The following is a 24594-nucleotide window of genomic DNA, read 5'->3' as shown; positions in this document are numbered from 1 at the left end:
TGGCAGGTCACTTGCACATGTTCGAGACGCGCATGTGCAAGAGACCGCCAGGAAAGTGGAAGGCCAACGAGAAGGACCTCGGTCTTTCTTTCATCCCAACATTCCTTATGATCTTATGTCCACTCTCCTCTTCTATCTCCCCTCCTTTTCCTCTCCTCTCTTCGCCGCCAAGTCCCACCACACGTGGAAGCAATTGTGCTGATGTGATCACAAGGGGAAGGGAGAGGAAAGAGTGTTGAGCAAAAGCCAAGCCGGGTGGACCTTGTACGTGAGCGGGTTATTAAGGTGGGCGAGGGGGAAGCGAGACTCAGAGGGTTGAGGAGAAAAGAGATGAAGGTCTCGTCCCCCGACAGGGGTGGGATGGAGCGACAGAGAAAGAGCTAAGAATCCGAGGACCGGGCGGGGAAATGGATAGTTGGCAGTTGCTGAGGCGGGGAATGAGGGAGGGGGGATATCGTGGAGGGTTATGAAGGTCAAGGTGGTCCAACCTTTTGGCTGCTGAGGGCCGGATGCCCCTATTTGAGAAACGTCTGTGAGTTGCAGAAGCAATACTCACGTGTTTCCCTTCCAGAAACATCACATAACATTTCCGGGGGAGGATGTAATCAGTCGGCATGGGGGGGTGGGGGGCCGGATGTGGCCCGCGGGCCGCCGGTTGGATCAACCTGTATCGGACGTACACTCAGGGCTCTGGGAGGTGAAAGTAGTACGGCCGGGTGGAAGGATTTACAACAAGCCAAGCCATGGGGAGATCCTGATTTAGCAGCTTGATGTGGAGATGGGGGAAGGTGGGGAGAGAGGGGTCTGGAGGGATGAGATCAGAGAGGGGTCGAAAGGTTTTTTTTTGTTTAAACCGGTGCTGAGATCTGGGAAAAGGAGGGATATTCACTGTCTTACCTTCACACAGGAGTAGACGGCAGATACAAACAGCACGTTCAATAGGATCAGCGAGCAGATCAGGTAAAAACCCAACATCAACAGCGAACTGCAGGGAGAGAGAGGAGGAGTTACAACAACAACAACAACTTATTACATTGATACAGCACCTTTCATGTTGGGAGGATGTCCCCAAAGCGCTGGACACTCAATGATTTACATTCCCCAACTTGAGCTCCCTCTCTCTCTCTCTCTCTCTCTCTCTCTCTCTCCCCATGTGCCGGTGCTCGCTCTCCCACCACCCCCCCACCCCCCACCCCCCGCCCCCACTGGAGCTCTCTACTCTAACCCTGCGATTACTTAACTGAAGCCATCTGTAATTCACTTCTTTTTTGGGGGTCAACCATGGAAACCCATCACGCATCCTGCTTACCTAATTCCGGAAAGTATCAGGCGCGGGTTGGCAAGAGCCAAGGCTCGGGTGGGGGGGGGTGAGGGAGAGCCCAGAATGTGCGTTGGGGTAACTGCTGGAGTCTAACCACATAGCTTGCCGTTGAGAGCGCAGTCTGGGCAAGCTTTCCCGCTGCTCGTCCAGCAAGGACCACCCTACCCATTAGTTAGGGGCTTTGGCTGCGGGGTTAGTTAACGGGAGCTGAGTGGATCCCGGGGAGTGAGCGTGGACAGTGGGAACCTGAGACATCTTGTTGGGAACTTGACTCACTGTGGTATGATGGTGACCTGAATGCTGCAGATGAAGAGGAAGACCAGACAGGCACAGGCCACATATGCCCCAAATCTGTCGTCCAGTTCCCTGGAATACTGTAAAAGAGGTGAAACCCTCGAATTACTGTCAAGTCGATCAATGATGATGATGATGATGATGATGATAATGATAATGATAATAATAATAATAATAATAATAATAATAATAATAATAATAATCCTGGCATTTGACGCAGCGCCTTATCACGTCGTCGAGACGTCTCAAAGCGCTCCACAGGATGCACTGCAAAGCGTAGTGACTGTGCGTTCTGTGGAAGCGGCAGGGAATTGCACGCAGCAGCATCCCCCCCCCACACACACACACACACACACACAGCCATGGGGTGAGCGATCGATTTCACGTGGGGAATTGTCGGTCAGGACACCGGGGAAGAGAGAGAGAGAGAGAGAGAGGGAGGGAGAGAGGGGGGGGGGGGGATAGGGGGTGGAAACCCCCTTCTCTTTTCCAATAGCACGACGGGATCTTTAACTTCCACCTGCACTGAACAGGCAGACGGGGAGTGGGTGGTGGGTGGGGGGAAGCCCATGGTGAAGCGACCCCCCGGCCGGGCTGGGCGTGAGCTCTGACCTTCTTCTCCAGCTCCGGCTTGCGGAAGGTCAGCAGGAATTTCCGCACGTGCTCCGAGCGCAGGCGGTCAATACTCCTGGCGTCGATCGCCCGGCCCAGGAACTCGTCCACCTCATCCTCGGGGTTCAGGCTTTCCTGAGTGTTTCTGGTGAGTGCAAAGGAATGAGTCACAAAGAGAGAGAGAGACACACACACACACACAACACACACAACACGCACAGACACACATAACACGCACAGACACACATAACACGCACAGACACACATAACACGCACAGACACATGCACAACATCTCTCAACTGCATTCAGTTCCGCTCACCAAGCGTCGATTCTCAATACTACTAATAATAATCCTTGCACTTGATTGTAGCGCCTTATCACATTCGTTGGGGCGTCTCAAAGGGCCTATATTTTGCGGGCGGAACAGGGCGGCCGATCGCGCCCGGCAGCGTCCCACAACGAGTCGTGGATTGAGTGACCGTGACGGTAGCAGCTGATGGGACTAGATGGACCTCGGTCTTTTTGTTTTGGTCCAGCTATTCGTATGTACCTATGGCACGGAGGGAGTGGGTGCTCAGCGCTGCGGAATAACCGCCCCACCCCCCCACCCCCATCCAACCCAGTCATATACCGGTTCGCACTCACTGACCAGGGTTGCCAGGGAGGAATGGACCCTTGGGTAGAGTATGAAGTTCCCATTAGAATTTGACCCAATGGTCTATGGCAAAATCACTCAACAAGGCTGCCCGCTGTGCCTGTACCCGGTGACAGGGGGCGCCGTTCCCTCCGCCTGTGTCTCGGTCTCTTTCTCTCTCTCTCGCTCTCTCTCCCTAACTTCACAGCAAAGAGATGGAATGAGAGAGAAAGAGTAAATAGAACGCAGGGCGGGTAGACAAGGGATGGACGGCTCTTCCCCTCTGGTCAGGGGCTGCAACCCGGGCAACCTCTTAAAATTGCGGCGGTTACCTGGAACGGCACGAGATAAAAAATACCAAAAATACCTCGCATTTGATACAGCGCCTTATCACGTCGTCGAGGCGTCTCAAAGCGCGTCATACAATATCCTGTAAAGTGTAGTGGCTGTGTATTTTGTGGGCGACGTCCCGCAAACAGTGGAGCGAGCGACCAATTTTTTTTTCCAGGGATTATTACACCCTGAAGAGCAATCCGCCAATCGATCATCAACCGGGTTCCTACTTAGGTAAACGGAGGCGTGCGTGTGGAGGAAGGAAACTTGCCCAAAGTTTCACCCCGTCCGGGGATCGAACCCGGGTCCTTTGGCTTGCGAGGCGAGTGCTCTAACCACGACACGACAGGACTCCAAGATAACAATAATAATAATTATTAATATTGCCATGACTCACTTGTCCTTGCCAATGTAATCCACAATGCCCTAGGGATCAGAGGAGAAAACGAGACACCATTAGAGTCAGTTGAGAAACAGCCCCAAATCCTTTTACGCAGAAGTCACGGTCCTGAAGTCTTCTTGTCATTAATTATCCCCCTGTCGCTCGCCCTCCAATACCAAATGATATTTACACGGCGTCTTTCACGTCGGGAGGACATCCCAAGGCGCTGGGCAGTCAGGGATTCGGAGCTGAGCTGGGGGTTGGGATCAGGAAGGGGGTGGAGGGCGGGGAGGGCGGGGAGGGCGGGGAGGGCGGGGGGGGGGGTAGGAGGGTGACCGACCGAAGGCTTGGTCAAAGAGGAGGGTTTTGGGATGGGTTTTGAAGGAGGCGAGAGAGGGACGGAGGGAAAGAGGGATCCAGGCAAAGGGACTGTGAGATGGAGTTCCAAAGGGTGGGGACAGAAAGGCAGATATAACACACACACAGAGACGCACATACAAAGAGAAGGGAGTTCCCCCGATGTCTTGGCCAACAATTCAGATTAAAAAAATGTCATTCATCTCACGGCTGTTAAGCTGCGCACAAATAGCTCATTGTATTTAAATACGTTGTCACTGAACCCTTTTGATGTCAAATGCAAAGATGATCTAAAATAACAGGCGCCTCCGACACAATGAGAACTGTGTCCCTGAGTGCTTCGCGGAAAATTGCTGTCTAGTGTGATATTAATAATAATCCTTATATTTGATCAGTGTCCTCCCGCCGGTGAAAGGCGCTCTACAAACGCGACGCTGTTGTCGTCGTTGTTGATCCAGTCGTTGAGACGTCTCGAAGCGCCTCACTGAATGTCCTGCAAAGTGCAGTGACTGTGTGTTTCGCGGGTGAAACGGGGGCAGTCAATGGCATACAGCATCGTCCCCACAAACAGTCGGGGGGGGGGGGAACTGAGCGGCCAAATCATTAGTTTTATTTTTTGGGAGGGATTATTACCCCTGAAAATGCCATCCGCCAATCGACTAACAACCAGGTTCCTGCTGACTGTTGGGGAAACAGAGGCGTGCGTGTGGAGAAAGGAAACTCGCCCAAGGCTTTGCCCCGCCCGGGTCCTCTCGCTCGCGAGGCGAGGGCTCTGACCGCAACACCGCAGGACTCCACAGTGACTGCAGCGCAGGAGAAGCGTGTGGTGACTCTGTGGTTTGCATAAGTGGTGTCTGGGCGTAGTCTGCAGGTAAATGCAGGAGGCAAAATGCACGCAGCGGGATCCCTAAATAGCCTCGAGGCAAATAATCGTTTAATCTTCCGGCTGTTGGTGACTCCTACACTGAAGTGAGTGGGCCAGTGAGTTTGCCCGCAATATGGTAGGAGTAAGGCAGAGAGATAAGCCTCGTGGGACAGGAAAAGAAAGGGAGGTTCTATTTTGAAACGCGTCTCATCACCACAAAGCATGTCAAAGGGCCTCCTCGCTGAACTTGCATCGAGTGGAGTGACTGTTTCTGTCAGCAAACACGGCAGCTGTTTCTGTCTCGCCCACCGCTGAATCCCTCCGCTCCCTGCCGCCGCCTTGCCTCCCCCACCCCCTCGCTCCCCAATCCACCGCCCGGCGCCTCCGCTCGGTCTCCTGCTCGTCCCTCTGCCCCACCATCGGAGGTCGCGCTTTCAGCCACTGCGCCCCGAAACTCTGGAACACTCTCCCTCAATCCCTCTGCCTCGCCCCCCCCCTCCCTCCCCTTCATCAAGTCCCGCCTGAAAACCGTGCTTTTCGACCGTGCTTACGGCCACCTCCCCCCCCCCCCCCCCCCACTCCAACCCCACCACCCCCCGCCACCCCGGCTTGCATGAGAGTGTGAGCGTGCAAGAGTGTGAGAGTGCGAGAGTGTGAGCGTGCGAGTGACTGAGTCAGAGCTGACACCCTTTTTTGTCCCGTGAGTCAGGATCAGCTGTGAGCGAGCGAGCGAGGAGAGTGTCTGGGGAAGCGATCGCTGGTGGGAAGTCACTGAGACGCTTCTTGAGGGAACGTGTAAAAGTTCTCAGTAACTCTTTAATTGCGTCGACTTTAAGCAGAGGCAGGGACTCGCCCCGGCGTGTGTTTAAACTGGCAGCGCAGGGCGAAGAGAGAGAGAGAGAGAGACGGGGACGGGGGGGGGGGGGGGGGTGAGAAAGAGGGAGGGAGAGAGTCAATGACATAGACAGAGAGAGAGAGACAGAGAGTGAGACAGTGACCGACACAGACGGAGTAAGAGAGAGAAAAAGACAGAGAGAGAGAGCGCGAGAGAGAGATAGTGACAGAGAGCGACAGAGAGAGAGAGAGGGGGGGGGGGGGGTATTGGGGGGGGGGGGGGGGTATTGGGGGGTGGGGGACGAGAGAGACAATGACAAGACCCCCCAAACCTCCTGACTTGACCGCGGAGGCGCGAGCCGCCGACCAAGAGGCAAAACCAACTGTTTAGATCGAAGGCAAAAAAAAAAAAAACGTCACATCAACGGAAAGACTTTCCTACCATCGTCTTCATCTCTTTGGAGATGTGGTTGTAAAAATGTCTCTCCACAGTCCAGGGTGAGCCGATGTTGGCCAGAGAGTTGGAGCGAGTCCGGTTGAGTTTAGCGATCATCGCCTTCTCTTCTTTCTGCGGATCGAAAGCCAACGCGCACGTGTCGGGGGTGGTGGGAGGGGGAGTGGTTGGGGGTGGTGGGGGGGGGGGGGGCGGGTTTGGGGGTGGGAGAGGAAGGGGGGGAAAGAAAAAGTATTATGTCCGAATGCAAGAACATTGCGGAAGAAATCACGAACGCCCTTTACCTTCTTTTTGCCCCACGAGGCAATAATAATGATAATAATAATAATAATAATAATAATAAAACGATCCGCCAATCGACTTAACAACCGGGTTCCTGGGGAAACGAGAGGGTGGTGGTGGTGGGGGGGGGGTGAGGAGTGAGGAAGCTCGGCTAGGAATTCCCTGGGAATCGAACCTCTCGCTTGCGAGGCGAGGCCTCTAACCAACACACGACGGGACTGCGCACTGCCGTACGGGGACACGGCCGTACGTAAAGCGCTCCGAGACGTTATCCCACGTGAAGGGGGCGCGACATAAATACAAATGGGTGTCCGTCACTGTTACGGTTGTTCCTCCGCTCCCCTTCCCCTCGCCCACTCGGTCCAGGCGAGGCTGAGCGCTATTCTGCTCCGCAATACGGTAATTTACGTCAATCTGTCGCCCCCCCCACCCCCCACCCCTCCACCCCCCACCCCGCCCCCGTGCGCTTAGAAACAGCACCAAATTCCATTCAGACGATAAAAGCGCATTGGCTCCCACTCCAGTCGTTGGCTGGAGGGCATCATTTCCAGATCGTTACCAGAACAAATAACTAAGGCAGAGAAGTTAGAAGAAACATTCTTTAACACACAGACACACACACACACACACATATATTTACACACGCAGAGGCTTATTAGGACATAGAATGGCCGGCCAAGTACGCTGGCTGAAGCAGAGTCGCTCAGCGCCTTATCACGTCATCGAGACGTCTCAAAGGACATACTGTAAAGCGAATGGACCGTGTATTTCGTGGGCGAAACCCGGGAGCCATTTACGCACAGCAGCGTCCCCACCGACCAGTCGTGGATTGAGTGACTCGTTTCTTTTTTCTTTGGAGGGACTGTAACCCCCGGAAAACGACCCACCAACTGACTAATAACCGGGTTCCCACGTACTGCCGATAAACAGAGGCGTGTGCGCGTGCGTGTGCGCGCGTGTGCGTGCGTGTGGAGTAAGGAAACTCGCCTAAGGTTTTGCCCTGACCTGACCCGCCCGGCAATCGAACCCGCTTCGAGGCGAGCGCGGTAACCGCTGAGCTCCGTGTAAACGTCCATCATGCCGTGGGTGCCGTGCCGGGCGAGACCCCTCCCTACCTAAAGACCTTCCTCTTTGATGGGGCTTACGGTCACCCTCCCAACCCCCTCCCTGTCCCGCCGGCTCGGGGTCAGACCCCGCCACTGTCTGGCGCTCCGGGACTCTGCCCCGTGGGTAAGTGCAAGTTGCTCTCGACTCTCCCCCGGTCTTAAAACAAAGTCAATCCAAGATTGCTTTACCCTTTTCTGGCTGCAGCCCACGATAAGGAACGTCTCTATGTTGTGATCCTTCAGGTAAACGTTCCTCTCGCCCCCAAAGCCCGGTTCCACCTCGTAATCCCCGTTCAGGTAATTCAGTGTGGCTTTGGTGATGTGGATTCTCCTGCAAGGAGGGAGGGAAAGAGAGAGAGAGAGAGAGAGAGAGAGAGAGAGGAAAGGTTTCACCAGCTGCTCAGTCACAACCAATAACCATAATCATCATCGTAATAATTCTTTGCCGTTGGTATCCGGTGAGATTCAAACGCCTCAAAGCGCCTCACGGAATATACCGTTAATATATAATTCATATGCAGCTGAGACGTCCGAACCAGGTGATGAGGCGCTATGTCAAATGCAAGGATTATTTATGATTATTATTGCTGCTATCATCATTGCTGTTGTTATAGTATAACGGCATTATTTTTGTGGGCCAGAGACGGCGGCCAATTGCCCACCGCGCGGTCCCACAAACAGCTGTGGATTGAGCGACCGAATTCTTAAGTGTTTTTTTTGACCCGCGAAAAAAAAACGGCCCCCCAGCCCCCAACCCCCAGCCTCCAGCCCCCCAGCCTCACAGTGCCCCAGCGCCACCCCCCCCCACCCCAGCTAACCCTTACCCGGCTTTGCCTCCGGCTTCCATCTGATTAGCCAAAGTCACGTCGTTCGACCACACGTCGAACTGCCACTTGCGAAGCCCGAGGACCCCACAGTGAACACGCCCGCTGTGGATGCCCACACGCATGTTCACGTTCACGCCCGTCACCTCTCGCACCAGCCTGCAGTGGCCACACGCAAAGGACGGGCGTTATCAGCGCGCAGAGGTACCAAACACTTCGCGCGCGTCCGGAACAACACGTTAAAAAACCTTTTTAGTAACACGCGCATATACATACGCACGCACGCACGCACATACATCCAAGCGCTCTGACACGCAACCCTGCGTGAGAGGCGCTATACTAATTCGAGTTCCTGTTACAGACACACACATGTACACGCACGCATGCACACACGCGCGCGCGCGTGCACACACACACACATGCACACACGTACACACGCACACACACGCACACACACACGTAATCCATGCATTCGACACAGTGCCTCTCATGTCAGGATGACACCTCAAAGATAATGTTGGCTGACCACCAAAATAGGGCCAGAAAAAACGAACGGGGGGGGGGGGGGGGGGGCGGGGGGGGGGTAGGTGGAGGGGACCGGAGAACAGGACGAGTGGTGGAAATTAGGAGGCGCTAGAAATCCGAGTGTGTGTGTGAGAGAGAGAGAGAGAGAAAGAAAGAAAGAAGAGAGGTAACAAAAATGAAGCGATTAACAAAGAGATCTTCCAGAAGGGGGACTTTCTTTCTTTTTTTAAAAAAAAATTAATTTCATTTAATGAGGTCAAGTGGCTTCCGGCAAACACCCCGTTTAGCCACAGATAGAACAAGTTATCCGTGTGGTTTTTTTTTTCCCACACTCCATTTAACGGCGGTCGAGGCGCGGCGAGGCCACTGGACGAGCAGAGGAACTCTTAAAGTTAAACGTTCTCTCTATAAAAGGAAGAAAATTCCTGTTCGGAAAAGGAAAAGGTCCTTCTCGATCTCCCCCCCCCCCCCCCCCCCTCCCCCTCCACCCCCCATGTGAAACAACATTCCACAACGTACTCTCAGCCCACGGACGGCTCCACTACGAGTTCTCATCGGCTTCAAATCTTAGCGACATCGGGGGATATGATTCAGTGAGAAGGAATGGGGCTGAATTTGTTCACCATTCCCCCATCGCCCCGTTCGCTAGCCCCAAAATACCCCCCCCCGCACACCCCCCACACCCCACCCTGCGGCAGCCAAATGCGCGCGGCAGCGTCCCCACAAACAGCCGTGGATTGAAGCGACCAAATTCTTCTTCTTATTTTTTTGAGGGATTATCACTCCCGCAAAGCGATCCGCCAATCGACTAACAATCGGGGACCCTACTTACTGCTGACGAAACAGAGGCGCGTGTGGGTGTGTGTGTGTGGGTGTGTGTGTGGGTGTGTGTGTGTGTGGGTGTGGGTGTGTGGGTGTGTGTGTGTGTGTGTGTGTCGAGCGACACATGCACACGCGTTTTGTGCGTGTGCGTGTGTCGCTCGCGCTCTCTGCCTCTGTCAGTCTGTGTGTGTGTGTCTCTCTCTCTCTCTCTCTCTCACTGCCTCAGTCTGTGCGTGTGTCTGTGTGTATGTTTTGTGTGTGTGTGTGTGTGTGCGCGCGCGAGCGCATGTGTATGTGTGTGTGTGCGCGTGAGAGTCTTTGACAATTGAGTCAACTGGGACCCATGGAAGATCTTTTTGGTTTCCCCTAATATTCCCCTCTGACTACAACGACAGACAGAGAGAGAGAGAGAGAGAGAGAGAGAGAGAGAGAGAGATTAACTAACAGTGAATTTCAGTCACATTTTCCAGCTCGGAGCCTGAGGAGATTTTTTTGCGACTAATTACACAGTGATCAAGGGATACACTCTGGATGGCTTTAATTAACGTCAGTGAATGAAAACATTTTAAGGGGCAAATATGTTGTAATTACAGCCAATTTGTGAATTAATCCGGATCATCTCGCGATCTTGAAGCTAATCTAACCGAGTAATTGGAATAATCCCTTCAAATAAATAAAATAACAATTTGGTCTCTCAATCCGGGACTGTTCCTGTGGGGGGGAACGCCGCTGTGCGCCATCGGCCGCCGCGTTCCGCCCACAAACTACACAGTCAATTCACTTTACAGTGTATCCCGTGAAGCGCTTTGAGGCGCCTCGAAGGCGCGATTAAGTACGAGGATTATTGTTATTATGATTGCAAAAGACAAAAAGAAAAAAAGGACAAAGCGATGTGACGGTGTTGCGTTAATATCTCTCAGAGGATCTCATTAACAAAGCCAGGAATGCCCACCTTTCCAGTCACACTACCTGGGCTCTAAGCGTCTCAAGTCCCAAGGACGCAGGTAGTTTACTCTGTTGAGCCTTGGATTTGGAGCCATTTGGATAGGGTTCAAATCCCAGTGGCTCCCACTCAGGTTTTTACGACAATAACAGCAACAACTAATATTGTAACGTGTCGTGACTGTGTGTGTTGCGGGTGAAACGAGAACAGCCCGATGCCCGATGCCGAGCCAGGAGGAGGGGGCAAGCGGCCGTAGGCACGGTCGAAGAAGAAGGCCATCGGGCGCGACCTGAAGGTGGGGAGGGAGGGAAGGGGGCGAGATGGAGGGGTACAGGGAGAATGCTCCAGGGTTCCGGGGTGTAGTAGCTGAAAGCGCAGCCGCCGATGGTGGAGCGGAGGCTGGAGCCAGTCGAGCGGAGGCAGCGGGTAGTGGGTTGGGGAGTAAGGAGGTCGGAGAGGTAGGGAGGTGAAGGCAATGAGAGGGGCTGGAAGGCAGGGAGAAGACAGAGAGAAAGAGAGAGAGACAGAGAGAGAGAGAGAGAGAGAGAACAGAAGGGCAGAGAGAGAAAGAGAGACACTGAATGTCAAACTTACGAGATAGCTTCGATCATGTCCACACCCATCTCCACGCAGCAGTGGCCGTGGTCAGCCCTGGCCTCCGGCAGCCCCGACACACAGTAATAACAATCCCCCAGGATCTTAATCCGCAGACAGTGGTTCTCCTGTCAGGAGGGAGAGACAGACCTGAGCGAGAGAGTGCGTGTGTGTGTGTGTGTGTGTGTGTGCGTGTGTGCGTGTGTGTGTTTGTGTGTCTCTGTCTCTGTGTGTGTCTTGCTTGCGTGAGCGTATATGCGGGTGTGTGTGTGTCAGTGTGAGTGTGTATGCGTGAGAGCACGTGTGAGCGTGTGTGTGTGTGCCTGTGCGCGCGCGTGTGCGTGAGTGCCTGTGTGCGTGCGTGCGTGCGTGAGTGAGTGAGTGAGTGAGTGCGTGAGTGCGTGCGTGAGTGAGTGAGTGAGTGCATGCGTGAGTGAGTGCGTGCGTGCGTGCGTGAATGCGTGAGTGAGTGAGTGAGTGAGTGCGTGCGTGCGTGTGTGAGTGCGTGAGTGAGTGAGTGAGTGCGTGAGTGCGTGAGTGAGTGAGTGAGTGCGTGAGTGAGTGCGTGCGTGAGTGAGTGGAGTGAGGTGGTGTGTGAGTGAGTGCGTGAGTGAGTGAGTGAGTGCGTGTGAGTGAGTGAGTGCGAGTGAGTGCGTGTGAGTGAGTGAGTGAGTGCGTGTGAGTGAGTGCGTGAGTGAGTGCGTGCGTGCGTGAGTGAGTGAGTGAGTGAGTGCGTGCGTGAGTGCGTGAGTGAGTGCGTGCGTGAGTGAGTGAGTGAGTGCGTGAGTGCGTGCGTGAGTGAGTGAGTGAGTGAGTGAGTGAGTGCGTGAGTGCGTGCGTGCGTGAGTGCGTGAGTGAGTGAGTGCGTGAGTGAGTGCGTGCGTGAGTGAGTGAGTGCGTGGTGAGTGCGTGGTGAGTGCGTGAGTGAGTGAGTGCGTGCGTGCGTGAGTGCGTGAGTGAGTGAGTGAGTGAGTGCGTGCGTGAGTGAGTGCGTGCGTGCGTGAGTGCGTGAGTGAGTGAGTGGTACGTGGTGAGGAGTGGTGAGGCGTGGTGCGTGAGTGGCGAGCGTGTGCGCGTGTGTGCGCGTGCGTGCGTGCGTGAGTAGCTGTGTACGCGCGCGCGCGAGTGTGCGCGTGTGAGAGCGTGAGCCTGTGCGCGTGTGTGTGCGTGTAGCATGTTTGGCGGAGCTACTCACTGAAGCCAGCTTGTCGAACCTGGCGAAGAGTTCATTGAGAGTCATGACGAGCTCCTGGGCCGTGCACTGAGAGGCCAAACTGGTGAAGCCCTCAATATCCGCAAATAAGATGCTGAGAACACAGGAGAGGGGATCAGAAGGTGTTTTTTTTTGTTTGGTTGGTGGTGGGGGGGAGCAGTGATAATAATAATAATAATAATAATACGGAAAAACTCCGCGCACTGTAAAGCGAATCGACTGTATATTTTGTGGGCGAAACGCGGCGCCGCAAACCGGTCGCGGATTGAAGCGATCGATTTATTATTTCATTTATCTATTTATTTGCTTAATTTTTTTTTGGGGGTTGGGGAGGAATTATCACTCCCCCCCCCGGGGAGCGATCCGCCAATCGCTGACTACCGACCGGGTTCCTGCTCACTGGGTAAACAGAGGCGTGTGTGCGTGTTTGAGTAAGGAAAACCTGGCGAAGGTTGTGCCCTGACCCGCCCGGCCGGGAATCGAACCCGGGTCCTCTCGCTTGCGAGGCGGGCGCTCTAACCGCGGTCATCGCTGCTCTAACCCTCTGCGCGACTCCGCGGGCTTCCTCAGAAGCCTGGTGTGTGCAGGATGGCTGACTGTGAGCTTCACACGGGCCTGCGTGTGGGCGCCTGGAATAGATTCTCGGTGAATTATATATCACAGTCCCTTCCCTCAGAGATCCTGTGACTCGACGGCCCTTTCGGATCAGTCAGACTCCATCTGGTTCCTCTTTGGTGTCTCTGCGCTTCGTTCCTCAACGGTGCGGAGCCTTGCAATTGTCAGGCGGGGACTGAGCCGGCGCGGGCACGTCATGCCACGGCGTCCCTCTCCGAAGCCTTTTACCCCTCGCTCCCCTGCCACCCTACCCGGCCGCCCCCCACATCACCCCACCCCCCACTCCCACTTCCTTACGCTTTTCCGGGGGTAATAAATAATCCCTTCGCCCCCAAAATTATAATAATAATAATAATAATTTGGTCACTCGATCCACGGCTGTTTGCGGGGACGCCGGCCGTGCGCGATTGGCTGCCGCGTTTCGCCCACAAAGTACACAGTCACTACGCTTCACGGTATATTCAGCGACGCGCTCGTGAGACGTCACAAAAGACGCGATTAGGCGCTGTATCAAATGCAGGGATTATTATTGTTGTTATTATCCTCCCTCCCTCCCTCTCCCCTGAAGCACTTCCATACTGAACCAGTCAGCACCTAACCCGACAGAGGTTAGGATCGACATAATAATAATTCATACAATAATTATCCACAATAATCCTTGCATTGGTCGTGGTCGTCGATAAGAATTTCCAGCCAAGTTTTGTTGTTGCCCAGACGGGTGTCTGGTGTCTGGTGTCTGGTGTCTGACACACGCAGAAACCCATCACCGTTGCGTAAGAGTCTCCAAACCCAACTGAGAATTCCATGTCTTCCCCCTTCCACATGGAAACCCCAGCGATAGACTGTTGGAATGGAATACGTTCTCTATCTCTCTCTCTCTCTCTCTCGCTTCCCCCCTTACCTAATTCCGGAGAGTATTAGGCGCAGGTTGACCAGAGCCAAGGCTTGAGGGGGAGCCCAGACCGTGTGTGTGGGGTCACTGCTGGAGTCTAACCGGCTAAACCCACACAGCTCGGCCATTGATATCGCTGTCTGGCCAAGCTTTCCCGCTGCTTGTCCAGCGAGGACCCCCTCCCCGTCAGTTAGGGCTTTGGCTGTGGGGTTAACAGGAGCTGAGGGGGGAGGATTCACTGCCCCCAGTGACTGGTCGGCCCTTCCAGGTCCTGCCGATGGGCCGGGCCGGGCTGTGCTGCCATCAGCAGCGAGCGCCCTGGGACACTGCCCACCCTCCTGGCTCAGGAACCCACTTAATTTGGGACCTAAGGGAGCGAGGAGGGATGGGGAGTGCGGGCGGCAGTGGGGTACATGCCCCCTGTCCCTCTCTCCCCCCCCCCGCCCCCCGCCCCCCGCTCCCCCCTCGGCCTGGTCACCTCTACCTCACGTTGTCGTGCTTCTGGATGTAAATCTTGTGGAACATCATATCCTCCTGCTTGGCGTTGATGTCTGCCTTCATCTCCATGGCGACGTGGCGAGGCAGCACCGACAGCAACAGCCGCTCCTGTGGGAGACGGAGAGAGGGAGAGATGGAGCTCGGTCGCCATGGTTACACAGTTTGGCCGATAAAAATGGAGGGGACCAGAGAGGATGGCGGAGGTGTGGGGGGGGGGGGGGAAGAGGGGCAGGAAGGAGGGAGGGAGGAAGGAAAGAAAGGAAGAAAAGGATGGAGGAAGAGGGGAAGGGAGAAGGAAAACAAGTGAAGGCAGAAAGTAACGCACTTTGATTGACACGAGGAAGAATACGGCTTTTTCATTTAATGGTTCTGTTTGAAGTGTTTATTAAGACATAGTCCTCTTGCTCCGTCAGCCCCCACCCCCAGCCCCTAACCCCCTCTCCCACCCCCTCTCCCGCATTTAAATTCTAACCCTAAAAACCCTGGGCTTCGGGTCAACGCCACAAATCTCATTCACACAGCGGCTTTCACGTCGGGAGGACGTCCCACGCTGGGGGTTCGGATGAGGAGGAGTAGAGGGCGGGGAGGGTGGGTGTAGGACGTCGACCGAAGGGCGTGGTCTTTTTTAACGACCGAAGAGCCCCCTTAGCTTGCCTAATCGTTGCCTAACCTCACAGGAAGGTCCTCGGGCGTGACCTGAAGATGGGGAGCGGGAAGGCGGAGAGAGAGAGAGAGGAGCTTTGGGACGTAGCCGTACTCGACTGATTCAGTAACACAGCCCTGCATCCCGTCTGCCCTGTTTGCGGCCACCGTTACGACATAGTGACCAGCGGAGTCAACTCACACCCCTTTATCTATCTCTAACTTGCCCCTCAGTAAGTTCTAACCCCTCACCAGTGGTTGCGTGACTCCTGTTTTTCTTACGTCCCAGTTCCGTGCCTTCTGAAGGCTGGAGTTTGATGTTTCGCAGAAGTCTATTTCGGTCCCTTGGCTAAATATTTATGTGAAGCATTTTTTTTTTTTTTTCGACTGAAGTGAGGTCCTGAGACTCAGCTGAGGAAAACGAGCTGGTGCGTTTATGTGTTTGAAATGCTCCTCGCTTCCCTTCCCCCCCCCCGACACCCTCACCCCATCAGAGAGCCTTAATATATAACCATATAACAACGCTAATAATCCTTCCATTTGATACAGCGCCTTATCAAGCAGTTGAGACGTCTCGAGGCGCTTCGCAGAATAGACTGCGAAGTGAATCGACTGAGTTTTGCGGGCGAAACGCGGCAGCCAATTGCGCGCAGCAGCGTCCCCACAAACAGCCGTGGACTGAGCGACCAAATTATTATTATTTTTGGAGGGGTTCTTGCCCCCGGAAAGTGATCCGCCAATCGACTAACAACCGGGTTCCTACTGACCGCCGGGGAAACAGAGGACGTGTGTGTGGAGTAAGGAAACTCGCCCAAGGTTTTGCCTCAGGCAATAATAATAATTCTTGCACTTGATAACAGCAGCGAATCGTCTGGCCAGACCCTCACCTGCTGTTGGTTTTCCTTCTGGGAATGGAGTCTGGCTTGGATACACTCCCGCGTCTCCTGGAAAGCCTGTCTCTGGGACACCTCGGCAGGGTAGTGGGTGCAGACACCAACGATGTTAGTGCAGGAGAAGATCAGGACGTTGGAGATCAACTGCAGGACCAACAGTAACCTGGGTTAATACACGTTATTTACAGAAATTAATAATAATCCTTGGATTTGGTACAGCGCCTTTCATGTCAGAAGACCCCCCCCCCCATCCCCCACCCCGCAAAGACACTCAAAGCGCCTCAAAGAATATACTACAAATAATAATCCTTGCATTTGATATAGCGCTTTTCACGTCGGGAGGACGTCCCAAAGCGCTTCACAGAACACACTGTAAAGTGAATTGACTGTATATTTGTGGGCGAACGCGGCGGCCAATGGCGCACAGCAATGTCCCACAAACAGTCGTGGATTGAAAATGACCCATTTATTATTGTTTTTGGTTTTGGAGGGATCATTATTAGGCTCTGTGTGGAGTAAGGAAACTTGCCCGAGGTTTCGCCCTCTGCCTGGAATTGAACTCAGGTCTCTCACTTGCAAAGCGAGTGCTCTAACCACTGAGCTACAGGACTCCACACGAAGTGAAGTGACCGTATATTTTGTGGGCGAAACGCGGCAGCCAATTGCGAACAACAGCGTCCCCACAAACAGTCGTGGGTTGGGTGATCAAATTATCAATTATTATCTTTTTTGAAGGGCTTATTATCCCCAGGAAAACCGATCCGACAACTGACTGACAACTGGGTTCCTACTTACTGCTGCTAGTTGCAAGGCAAGAGCTCTAACCAATACGCTCCACAATGCCACAATATAAATTGGCAGCAGCCAATTTGCACACAACTACATCCCACCAATTTTATTTGGGGGATTGTTGACCAGGACACCGGGAGAGAGAGAGAGCGTTTCCATGTGTAGGGCGGGGGGGGGGGGGGGGATGCGGGGAATTCTCAGTTGGGTTTGGATGCTCTTAAGCAACGGTGATGGGTTTCCGTGTGTGGGTCAGACACCCGGTTGACCGAAATAAATAAAATAATCGAAAAAACGTGACTTCGCCTTAAAGTTTCATCCGCAGGATGGAATCTTCTGGCGAGGTCGGAGCAGGGTAGACCCCCAGGGCGAGATACGCCGTTCAGATGGGTGCGCAGATCAAAGTTCTCCGGGATCCAGGGCACGTGTGGAATTAGCAGGAATTGGTGAAAAGCCTCTTTATTTCCTGAATGTTCTATCGCGGCAGCTAAATGCCTGCAGTAAGAGGCCTGGAGTGTTGGATTTCCATCTCCTCTTCAAACTGGGATCAAAGAGACTTTTCGGCTCAGAAGCAGCAGCTGGAGACCAGAGTGGAGCTCAGAGTCGGCTGGGGGAGGGCAGGGTTCTGTGCTGTCGAAGGAGTCCTGTAGCTCAGGGGTTAGAGCTCTCGCCTCGCAAGCGAACAGGACCCCGGGTTTGATTCTCGGGAGGGTCAGGGCAATACCTCAGGCAAGTTTCCTTACTCCAACGCCTCTGTTTACCGAGCAATGAGTAGGAACCCGGTTGTCAGGCAATTAACAGATCGCTTTCCGTGGGATAAATCCCTCCAAAGAAAACAAAAAAAATTATACTTTGGTCACAGTCAAACTCGTTCAAGCAACTGACGACACACAGCCCAGCTGGCTCATCCTCCCACTCAGCTCCTGTTAACCCTGCCAACCAAAGCCCTAATGGGTAGGCTGGTCCGAGCTGGACAAGCAGCGGGAAAGCTTGGCCAGACGGCGCTCTCAATGGCCTTAGCTGTGTGGTTTTCGCTGGTTTGTCTCCAGCAGTTACCCCCAACGCACACTCTGGGCTCCCCCCAAGCCTTGGCTCTTGCCAACCTGCGCCTAATACTTTCCGGAATTAGGTAAGGGGGCTGCGTCCCTCCAGGGAGAGAGAAAGAGAGAGAGAGAGAGAGGAGAGAGAGAGAGAGAGAGTGATGGGTTTCTGCGTGTGTCAGACACCCGGCTGGGCAAAAAAAAAGAAAGAATTTCAGACAGATGTGACTGCACCTTTAAATTTTCCATTCCAGCGATTACCCTTCACAGTAAATACAGTATCAGGCGCTTTGAGACATTTCGATGACGTGATAAGACGCTGCATCAAATTCAAGGAGTATTATTAGTATTTATGTATACAGTATAAAGATGCCATAGCAACTCAATGCAAATATTGACTTCAGATTGTCTAACCTTGAACATCGCATTGCTCTGAGGTGGAAATATATAACTCAGTGCCCTGCTAATCTCTCCGAGAGGCGACAAATGCAAGACATAATAATAATAATAATCATAATAATAATCCTTGCATTTGATACAGCGCCTCATCATGTCTTCGAGACGTCTACAAGTAGACACAGGATGTACTGTAAAGCGAATTGACCGGTACATTTTGTGGGCGAAACTCAGCAGCCAATTGCCCACAGCAGCGTCCCCGCAATAGATTGAGTGACCAAATTATTCCTTTTGTTGTTTTAAAACATTTTTTGAAGGGATTATTACCCCCGGATAGCGATCCACCGATCGGCTAAAAACTGGGTTCCTACTTACTGCCGGGGTGTGAGGAGTGTGGAAACTTGCCCAATTTTCGCACCGACCCGCCCAGGAATCAAACCCAAGTCTTCTTGCTTGTTATTGTTATTATTTTGAAGGGATTATTATCCCCTATTCTATCCTATCCTATTCTATCCTATCCAAGCAGGAGGCTTCTTGGCAAAAGAAGTGACTTGTTTCTCGTCAATGTGAAGATCAAACCGGGTGGTATTTTACTGGCTATAATCTGCATTTAACGAGGAGACCTGGAGCACCTCTCTTTAATTACAGAGCAGAGCGAGAGATAAGAGACAGACACTGCTTAAAGAGTCAGTCACCACACTGGTCGCCTGTCCGTCGTGACGGTTTGCTTGATTTGCTGACTACAGTGGAGTCCTGTCGTGTAGTGGTTAGAGCGCTCGCCTCACACGCCAGAGGACCTGGATTCCATTCGCTGGCGGGGCAAGTCCTTAGGCAGATTTACTCACTCCACACACCTCTGTTTACCCAGAGGTAAGTCGCGATGAACCCGGTTGTTAGTCGACTGGTGGATCGCTTTGCCGGGGATGATAATCCCTTTATTAATTATTTTAAAATAAATGTTAAATTCCTCCCCCCCCAAAAAATAATAATGATTTGGTCGCTCAATCCGCGGCTGTTTGTGGGGGGAAACGCCGCTGTGCGCCATCGGCTGCCGCGTTTCGCCCACAAAATACACAGTCAATTCGCTTCACAGCATATTCTGCAAAGCGCTGTGAGACGTCTCGACAACTTGCTAAGGCTAAGGATTATTATTATTCTCATTCGGAAAAAAAAACCCCAGCCGGGACTCACAAGGAAATCAGGCAGCTTTTCGGCGATCAAAGGTTACTGTTAATATTTCCATTATATAAGCAACAGACGTTGGATACAGAGACAGTGTGAGCTCACAAGACTCTCTGTTTATCCTCTGGGAATGGCAAGCTACTGATCCAAGCTGCGTAACATCACACGCGAGCTTTTTTTTCCCCGGGAAAATCTCCTCCCAACTGGAACACCGACAATTCCTGAACAGGCGCGCTCCACAACAAGACCAAATAAATCCCATCGCAAATTCAGTTCCTCTCCTCTCTCAGACCAGGCTTTGCCCAACCATCGCCCACCCCCACCCGCGGGCATCGTTCCTCCCAACCAGCAACTCTTTCCTCTCTGGCTCCGGCGTCCAGAGCTCATCGGTTCAACCCCCGATATTAATAGTAATCCTTTGCAATCGATACTGCGCCTTATCCTACGTCATCGAGTCGTCTCGAGGCGCTTCGCAGCATGTCCGGTAAAGCGGAGTGACTGTGTACCTTGTGGGCGAAACGCGGCAGAATGGCGCGCGGCGGCGTCCCCCCACAAACGGCCGTGGATTGAGTCAACCAAATTATTATTTTTTTTTGGGGGGGGGAGGGATTATCATCCCCAGAAAAGCGATCCGCCAACCGGCTAACAACCGGGTTCCTGCGTACTGCTGGGCAAACCGGAGGGGTGGGTGGGGTACGGAAACTTGCCCGGGAGTGAGTTCAACCCGGGTACTCTCGCTTTAACCACTACGCAACAGGGTCGCCTTCTGTCTGAGCAAAAGCAGCACCGGCAAGGCCAACGGCGCATGCGACAGCAGCAGAGATTCTTCTGTTACTATGATAACAAATGTGCTGCGCTCCGAAACAAACGAGTTAAATGACACATAAATGAGTAGGAAAAAGCCTTGTGTTTGTCAGGCTCAGCCGTAAAGCAGGCTCCCCCACCCCCGGACAGACACTGTTATCGTGAACAGATCGTGTTGGTTTTCCGCGAGCTGCCCTGGAATATTCTACGCCGAATAGCGCGGCCGCTTTACCCACGGAACATCGAGCTGCAAACAAAGAAATGTCTTTAAAATAGCGATAGTGAATGATAATCATCCCGGCGTTCGGTCCAACGCCTCCATCGTGTCGCGAAAAACGTCTCCGAGGCGCTTCGCAGAACAGACTGTTAAAAGTGGATTCACTGCATGTTTTGTGAGCGAAACGCGGCAGCCAACGGCGCCCAGCGAGACCCCGAGATCTTTTTTCTCTCCTGGGGATGAGGATTAACATGAGGGAGGGAGGGAGGGGGAGAGGGGGGACAGAGAGAGGCTCTAAAGCAGACTTCTCAGGGAAGCTAATAATCACACGAGTGAGGACGTGTCAACACGGGTTTGTTAAGAGTGTTCCCGAGCCAACGAGGAGACAACGTCAGTTAAAGTCCCCCCAAAAACTTGCCCCCCCACACGGAGGACCGTGTCCCCCCCCCCCCCCCCCCCCCCCCCCCCCCCCCCCCCCCCCCCCCCCCCCCACAGGAAGGACATGGGTGGGGGGGGTGAGTGCAGCCCTGTAGTGTTGTGCGTGCGAGAGGACCCGGGTTCGATTCCCGGGCGGGTCAGCGCGAAGAGTTTAGACAAGTTTCCTTACTCCACACACACACACACGCACACGCACACACACACACGCGCGCGCCCTCTCCTCTGTTTACCCAGCGGTTACCCGGAATTGTTAGCCGATCGGCGGATCACTTTCCTCGGGGGGTAATCATCCCTCCCAATAAATAAATAAATCAATCAATCAATCAATCAATAAATCAATAAATAATGAGAAATGGGTCACTCGATCCCCGGCTGTTTGTGGGACGCTGTTGGCGGCCGCGTTTCGCCCACAAAATGCACACAACTAACAACCGAGTTCCTACTCACTCCTGGGTAAACAGGCACGCGTGTGCGTGTGCGTGTGTGTGTGTGTGTGTGTGTGTCTGTGTGTGTGGAGTATGGAAACTTGCCCAAGGTTTCACCCTGACCACCTGGGAATCTAACCCGTGCCTCTTGCTCGAGAGAGAGAGAAGAGTTCGGAGAAGGTTTCTCCTGAGTTTGCCCTCAGGGTTGGACTTGTGATGGGTCGAACTGGTCCCATTGCAGACGTCAATGGGTTCGCAGTACAGAGGCCGCCTTAGTTTGCCATTAATTGGTGTTAAATTGCTTGTGACCAGAGCCTGGTTGGTGCTGGAAAGTGGATATTACATGAAGCCGAGGCTCACTGGCTACCCATCTGCTGTCCTCACCTTTCAAGCACTCCACACGGTCATAGGAAACATAGGAACAGGAAGAGGCCATTCAGCCCCTCGAGCTTGTTCCGCCGTTCCATTCAACCATGGAATCAGAGGATATTGCAGCACGGAAAGGAGGCCGTTATTTGGAAGAGCTGCTCAATCAGTCCCGCTCCCCCACTTTCCCCGGGGCCTTGCAAAGTTTTCCTCTTCGAGGCCCCGTCCAATCCACCTTTTGAAAGTTGTCGTTGAATCTGTTTCCACCAACGCTTTCAGTCCGTGCGTTCCAGACCGTAACATCTCTCCGGATAAAAATCATGGCTGATCTGTCCCTCAACTTCATTTCCCCGCCTTTGCCCCATATCCCCCTGACACCCTGACCCAGCAAATGTCTCCCCACCTCAGTCCGATTTTAAGATGATGCCCCTCCTTGTTCTGGATTATTCACCCACAAAATACGCAGTTGCTACACTTCACAATATAACCTGCGATGCACTTTGCGCCGTCTCACCGATGTGCCCTCTATCAAGTGCGAGGAATATTATTATCATTGTTTTACGGTTGACTACCTTTCGTTCTCGCTCTCTCTCTCTCTCTCTCTCTCTCTCTCTCTGTTTCCCCTTTGTGTTAATTAAAAGACGGAAACATGAGTTAACACCAAAAAAAAAAGAAATCTGTAACGCGTGAAGGAAAATCTCCCGAGAGCCTGAGAAGCAGAACTGCCGTTGGCCTCTCGCCTCGTGTCCGAGATGTATTTAACGTCACCAGAATCAACTCAAAGCCCGAACGTCTCCTTCCGGGCATTTACAAGGTCACACTACGCTGTTCGCCGTGTTGTTGTCGCTCCGTCGTTGTGGAGTCCTGTGGCGTTCGAGAGGACCTGGGTTCGAGTCCCCGGGCGGGTCAGGGCGAAACCTCGGGCAAGATTCCTTACTCCACGCTCTGGGGGGGGGGGAGTGGAGGGGGGGTAATAATCCCTCCAAAAAAAAAAAATGCGGTCACTCAATCCGCGACTGTTTGTGGGGACGCTGCCGTGCGCAATGGGCTGCCGCGTTTCACCCGCAAAATGCGCAGTCACTCCGCCTGACGGTACGCCCTGCGAAGCGCTTCGAGACGTCTGAGCGGCGCGAGGAGGCGCCGTGGCAAAGTTAAGGAGAGCGCGTTGCCAGACGTGTCGCGTTGGAGCCAAGGAGACGCCCGCTTACCCCATTCCCCGAGGAGGTTTCCCCGCGGGAGCGGTCTTAAGGCTGAGACCCTGGGGAATTCAGGCGCCCCACCGTGACCAGGCCGGGATTTCTCGAACCGATAGTTAAAAAGTTCTCACTTTATTTTCCACTTCCTCTCCTGTGGTCCGTTTGTCGTCTCGAGAGAGCGCTGAGACATGTCACGTTTCCTTCCCGTTCGTGTCCCCATCTACCGAATCGATCCATTTTCCACCGGATATAATAATATTAATAATATTAATAATAATAATCCTTACCTCTAAGGGTAAACGGAGGCGCGCGTGAAGGCAACTTGCCCAAGGTTTTGCCCCGACCCGCCCGGGAAATCGAGGCGAGGGCTCCAACCGCCCCAATGTCCCCCCACCCAGCCCGGCCTGGAAAAAACAGTCACTACACATGACAGTGATTGCTCTTGACAGGCGTTGCCGTGTGCGCGTGTGCGCGCGTGTGTGCGTGCGTGCGCCTTGTTGACAGACGTCTGTCACTCTTATCTCTGGCCTTCTGGCACAGTGATTGCCTCTCTCGCAAAGTGGGTTCGTCCCCGTACGACTCCCGCGCTCTCAGACTCTCGTTCCTTTTAGCGTCCTCTCCTCTACAAATATTTGCCTCGTTCCCTCTTTAATCTGGTATTGATTTTGTTTGGCTTCAGTCTGGCCTGTTTTTGGTCGGGCTTCGGCTTATAATAATAATCCTCGCATTTGATACCGCGGCTTATCGCGCCGTCGAGACGTCTCAGAGCGCTTCACGGGATGTAGAGTGCGCGCGCGCGCGCGTCCGCGCGTGACTGTTTGCGCGCGGGTGCGTTTACGTGGGTGTTAGTGTTTGGTGTGTGTGTCTGTGGTGTGGTGTGTGTGTGTGTGTGTGTCTGTGGTGTGTGTGTGGTGTGTGTGTGTGTGTGTGTTTGCACATCCTGCCAAGCGCCTTCGCATGGCATTGCTCTCAAGTGTAGTGACTGTGTGTTTGTCAGCGGTTGGGGCTCGGTGGGGGCAGACGCTAAGAGGTCGTGCGGCACCATTTGGAAGTGGCGGAGGGCGCGGGAGCGGTGTTGAGGCCAGAATTCACCAGTCACATGTGCACACACACACACATACACTCCCACACACACTGCCACACGCACGCACACACACACACACACATATGCACACACACACACACACACACCACACACACACATCCCAAACACACATCACACACATGCACATGCACACGCACATGCACACACACACACACACACGCACACACACGCACCCACACACACCAGACCATCGCTCCAGCCATCTCCGTGATAAAAAGCCAACCCATTTTACCACGAAATGTTCCTCTGCGATAACGTTCTGCGGTCCGTTCGCTCGGCAGTAATTAGAGTGTTTATTTATGGCGCTGATTGGCAGCCCTGTAGTCTGGGAGGGGGACGGCGGGGGGGTAGGGGGGTGGTGGTGGGACGGCGGGGGGATGGGGGTGGGGGGAAACAGCTCACGAGGAGAGATATGCCGAGTGTTGCCTGCGTTGATAGAGCGAGAGTGTGCGCTTCACAGGATACGCTGTAAAGCGTAGTGACTGTGTGTTTTGTGGTTAAAAGTCCCACAGTGCAGGGAGTTGGTGCCTCTGGTAGTGCAAAGTTCCCCCACACACCCCCCACCACCACCACCCCCCCCCCATCAGCCTAGACAATATTCCTCCCTTATCTCAGGGTCACTGAATGGAGACAGATTTGTCCTTCACCCACGGCTTTAGTTTAATGTCTTGTCTGAAGGACAGCGGCTGACAATGGCAGTGAC

At 53.5% G+C, this 24594-nt stretch overlaps 1 protein-coding gene across 1 annotated transcript in view; it reads right to left on the bottom strand.

The window, feature by feature from the left end:
- adcy5 (adenylate cyclase 5) overlaps positions 1-19791 on the bottom strand; it is a 31062-nt gene extending 11271 nt beyond the window's left edge. The window contains exons 1-12 of the mRNA XM_042336186.1: positions 19787-19791; positions 15931-16099; positions 14388-14509; positions 12379-12490; positions 11184-11311; positions 8300-8458; positions 7665-7806; positions 6076-6201; positions 3593-3621; positions 2228-2372; positions 1598-1695; positions 898-985 (exon numbers count right to left, since the gene is read on the bottom strand). Of these exons, the coding sequence (XP_042192120.1) occupies positions 898-985; positions 1598-1695; positions 2228-2372; positions 3593-3621; positions 6076-6201; positions 7665-7806; positions 8300-8458; positions 11184-11311; positions 12379-12490; positions 14388-14509; positions 15931-16099; positions 19787-19791 (1323 nt within the window). The remainder of the gene's footprint in view (positions 1-897; positions 986-1597; positions 1696-2227; positions 2373-3592; positions 3622-6075; positions 6202-7664; positions 7807-8299; positions 8459-11183; positions 11312-12378; positions 12491-14387; positions 14510-15930; positions 16100-19786) is intronic.
- Between the last annotated feature and the right edge of the window lie 4803 nt (positions 19792-24594).

This window comes from Callorhinchus milii, unplaced genomic scaffold (genome assembly GCF_018977255.1).
Source record: "Callorhinchus milii isolate IMCB2004 unplaced genomic scaffold, IMCB_Cmil_1.0 Scaffold6, whole genome shotgun sequence".
Classification (NCBI taxonomy): Eukaryota; Metazoa; Chordata; class Chondrichthyes; order Chimaeriformes; family Callorhinchidae; genus Callorhinchus; species Callorhinchus milii.
The sequence above is the reverse complement of the archived record's forward strand: the minus strand, read 5'-3'. Positions and strand labels throughout refer to the sequence as shown.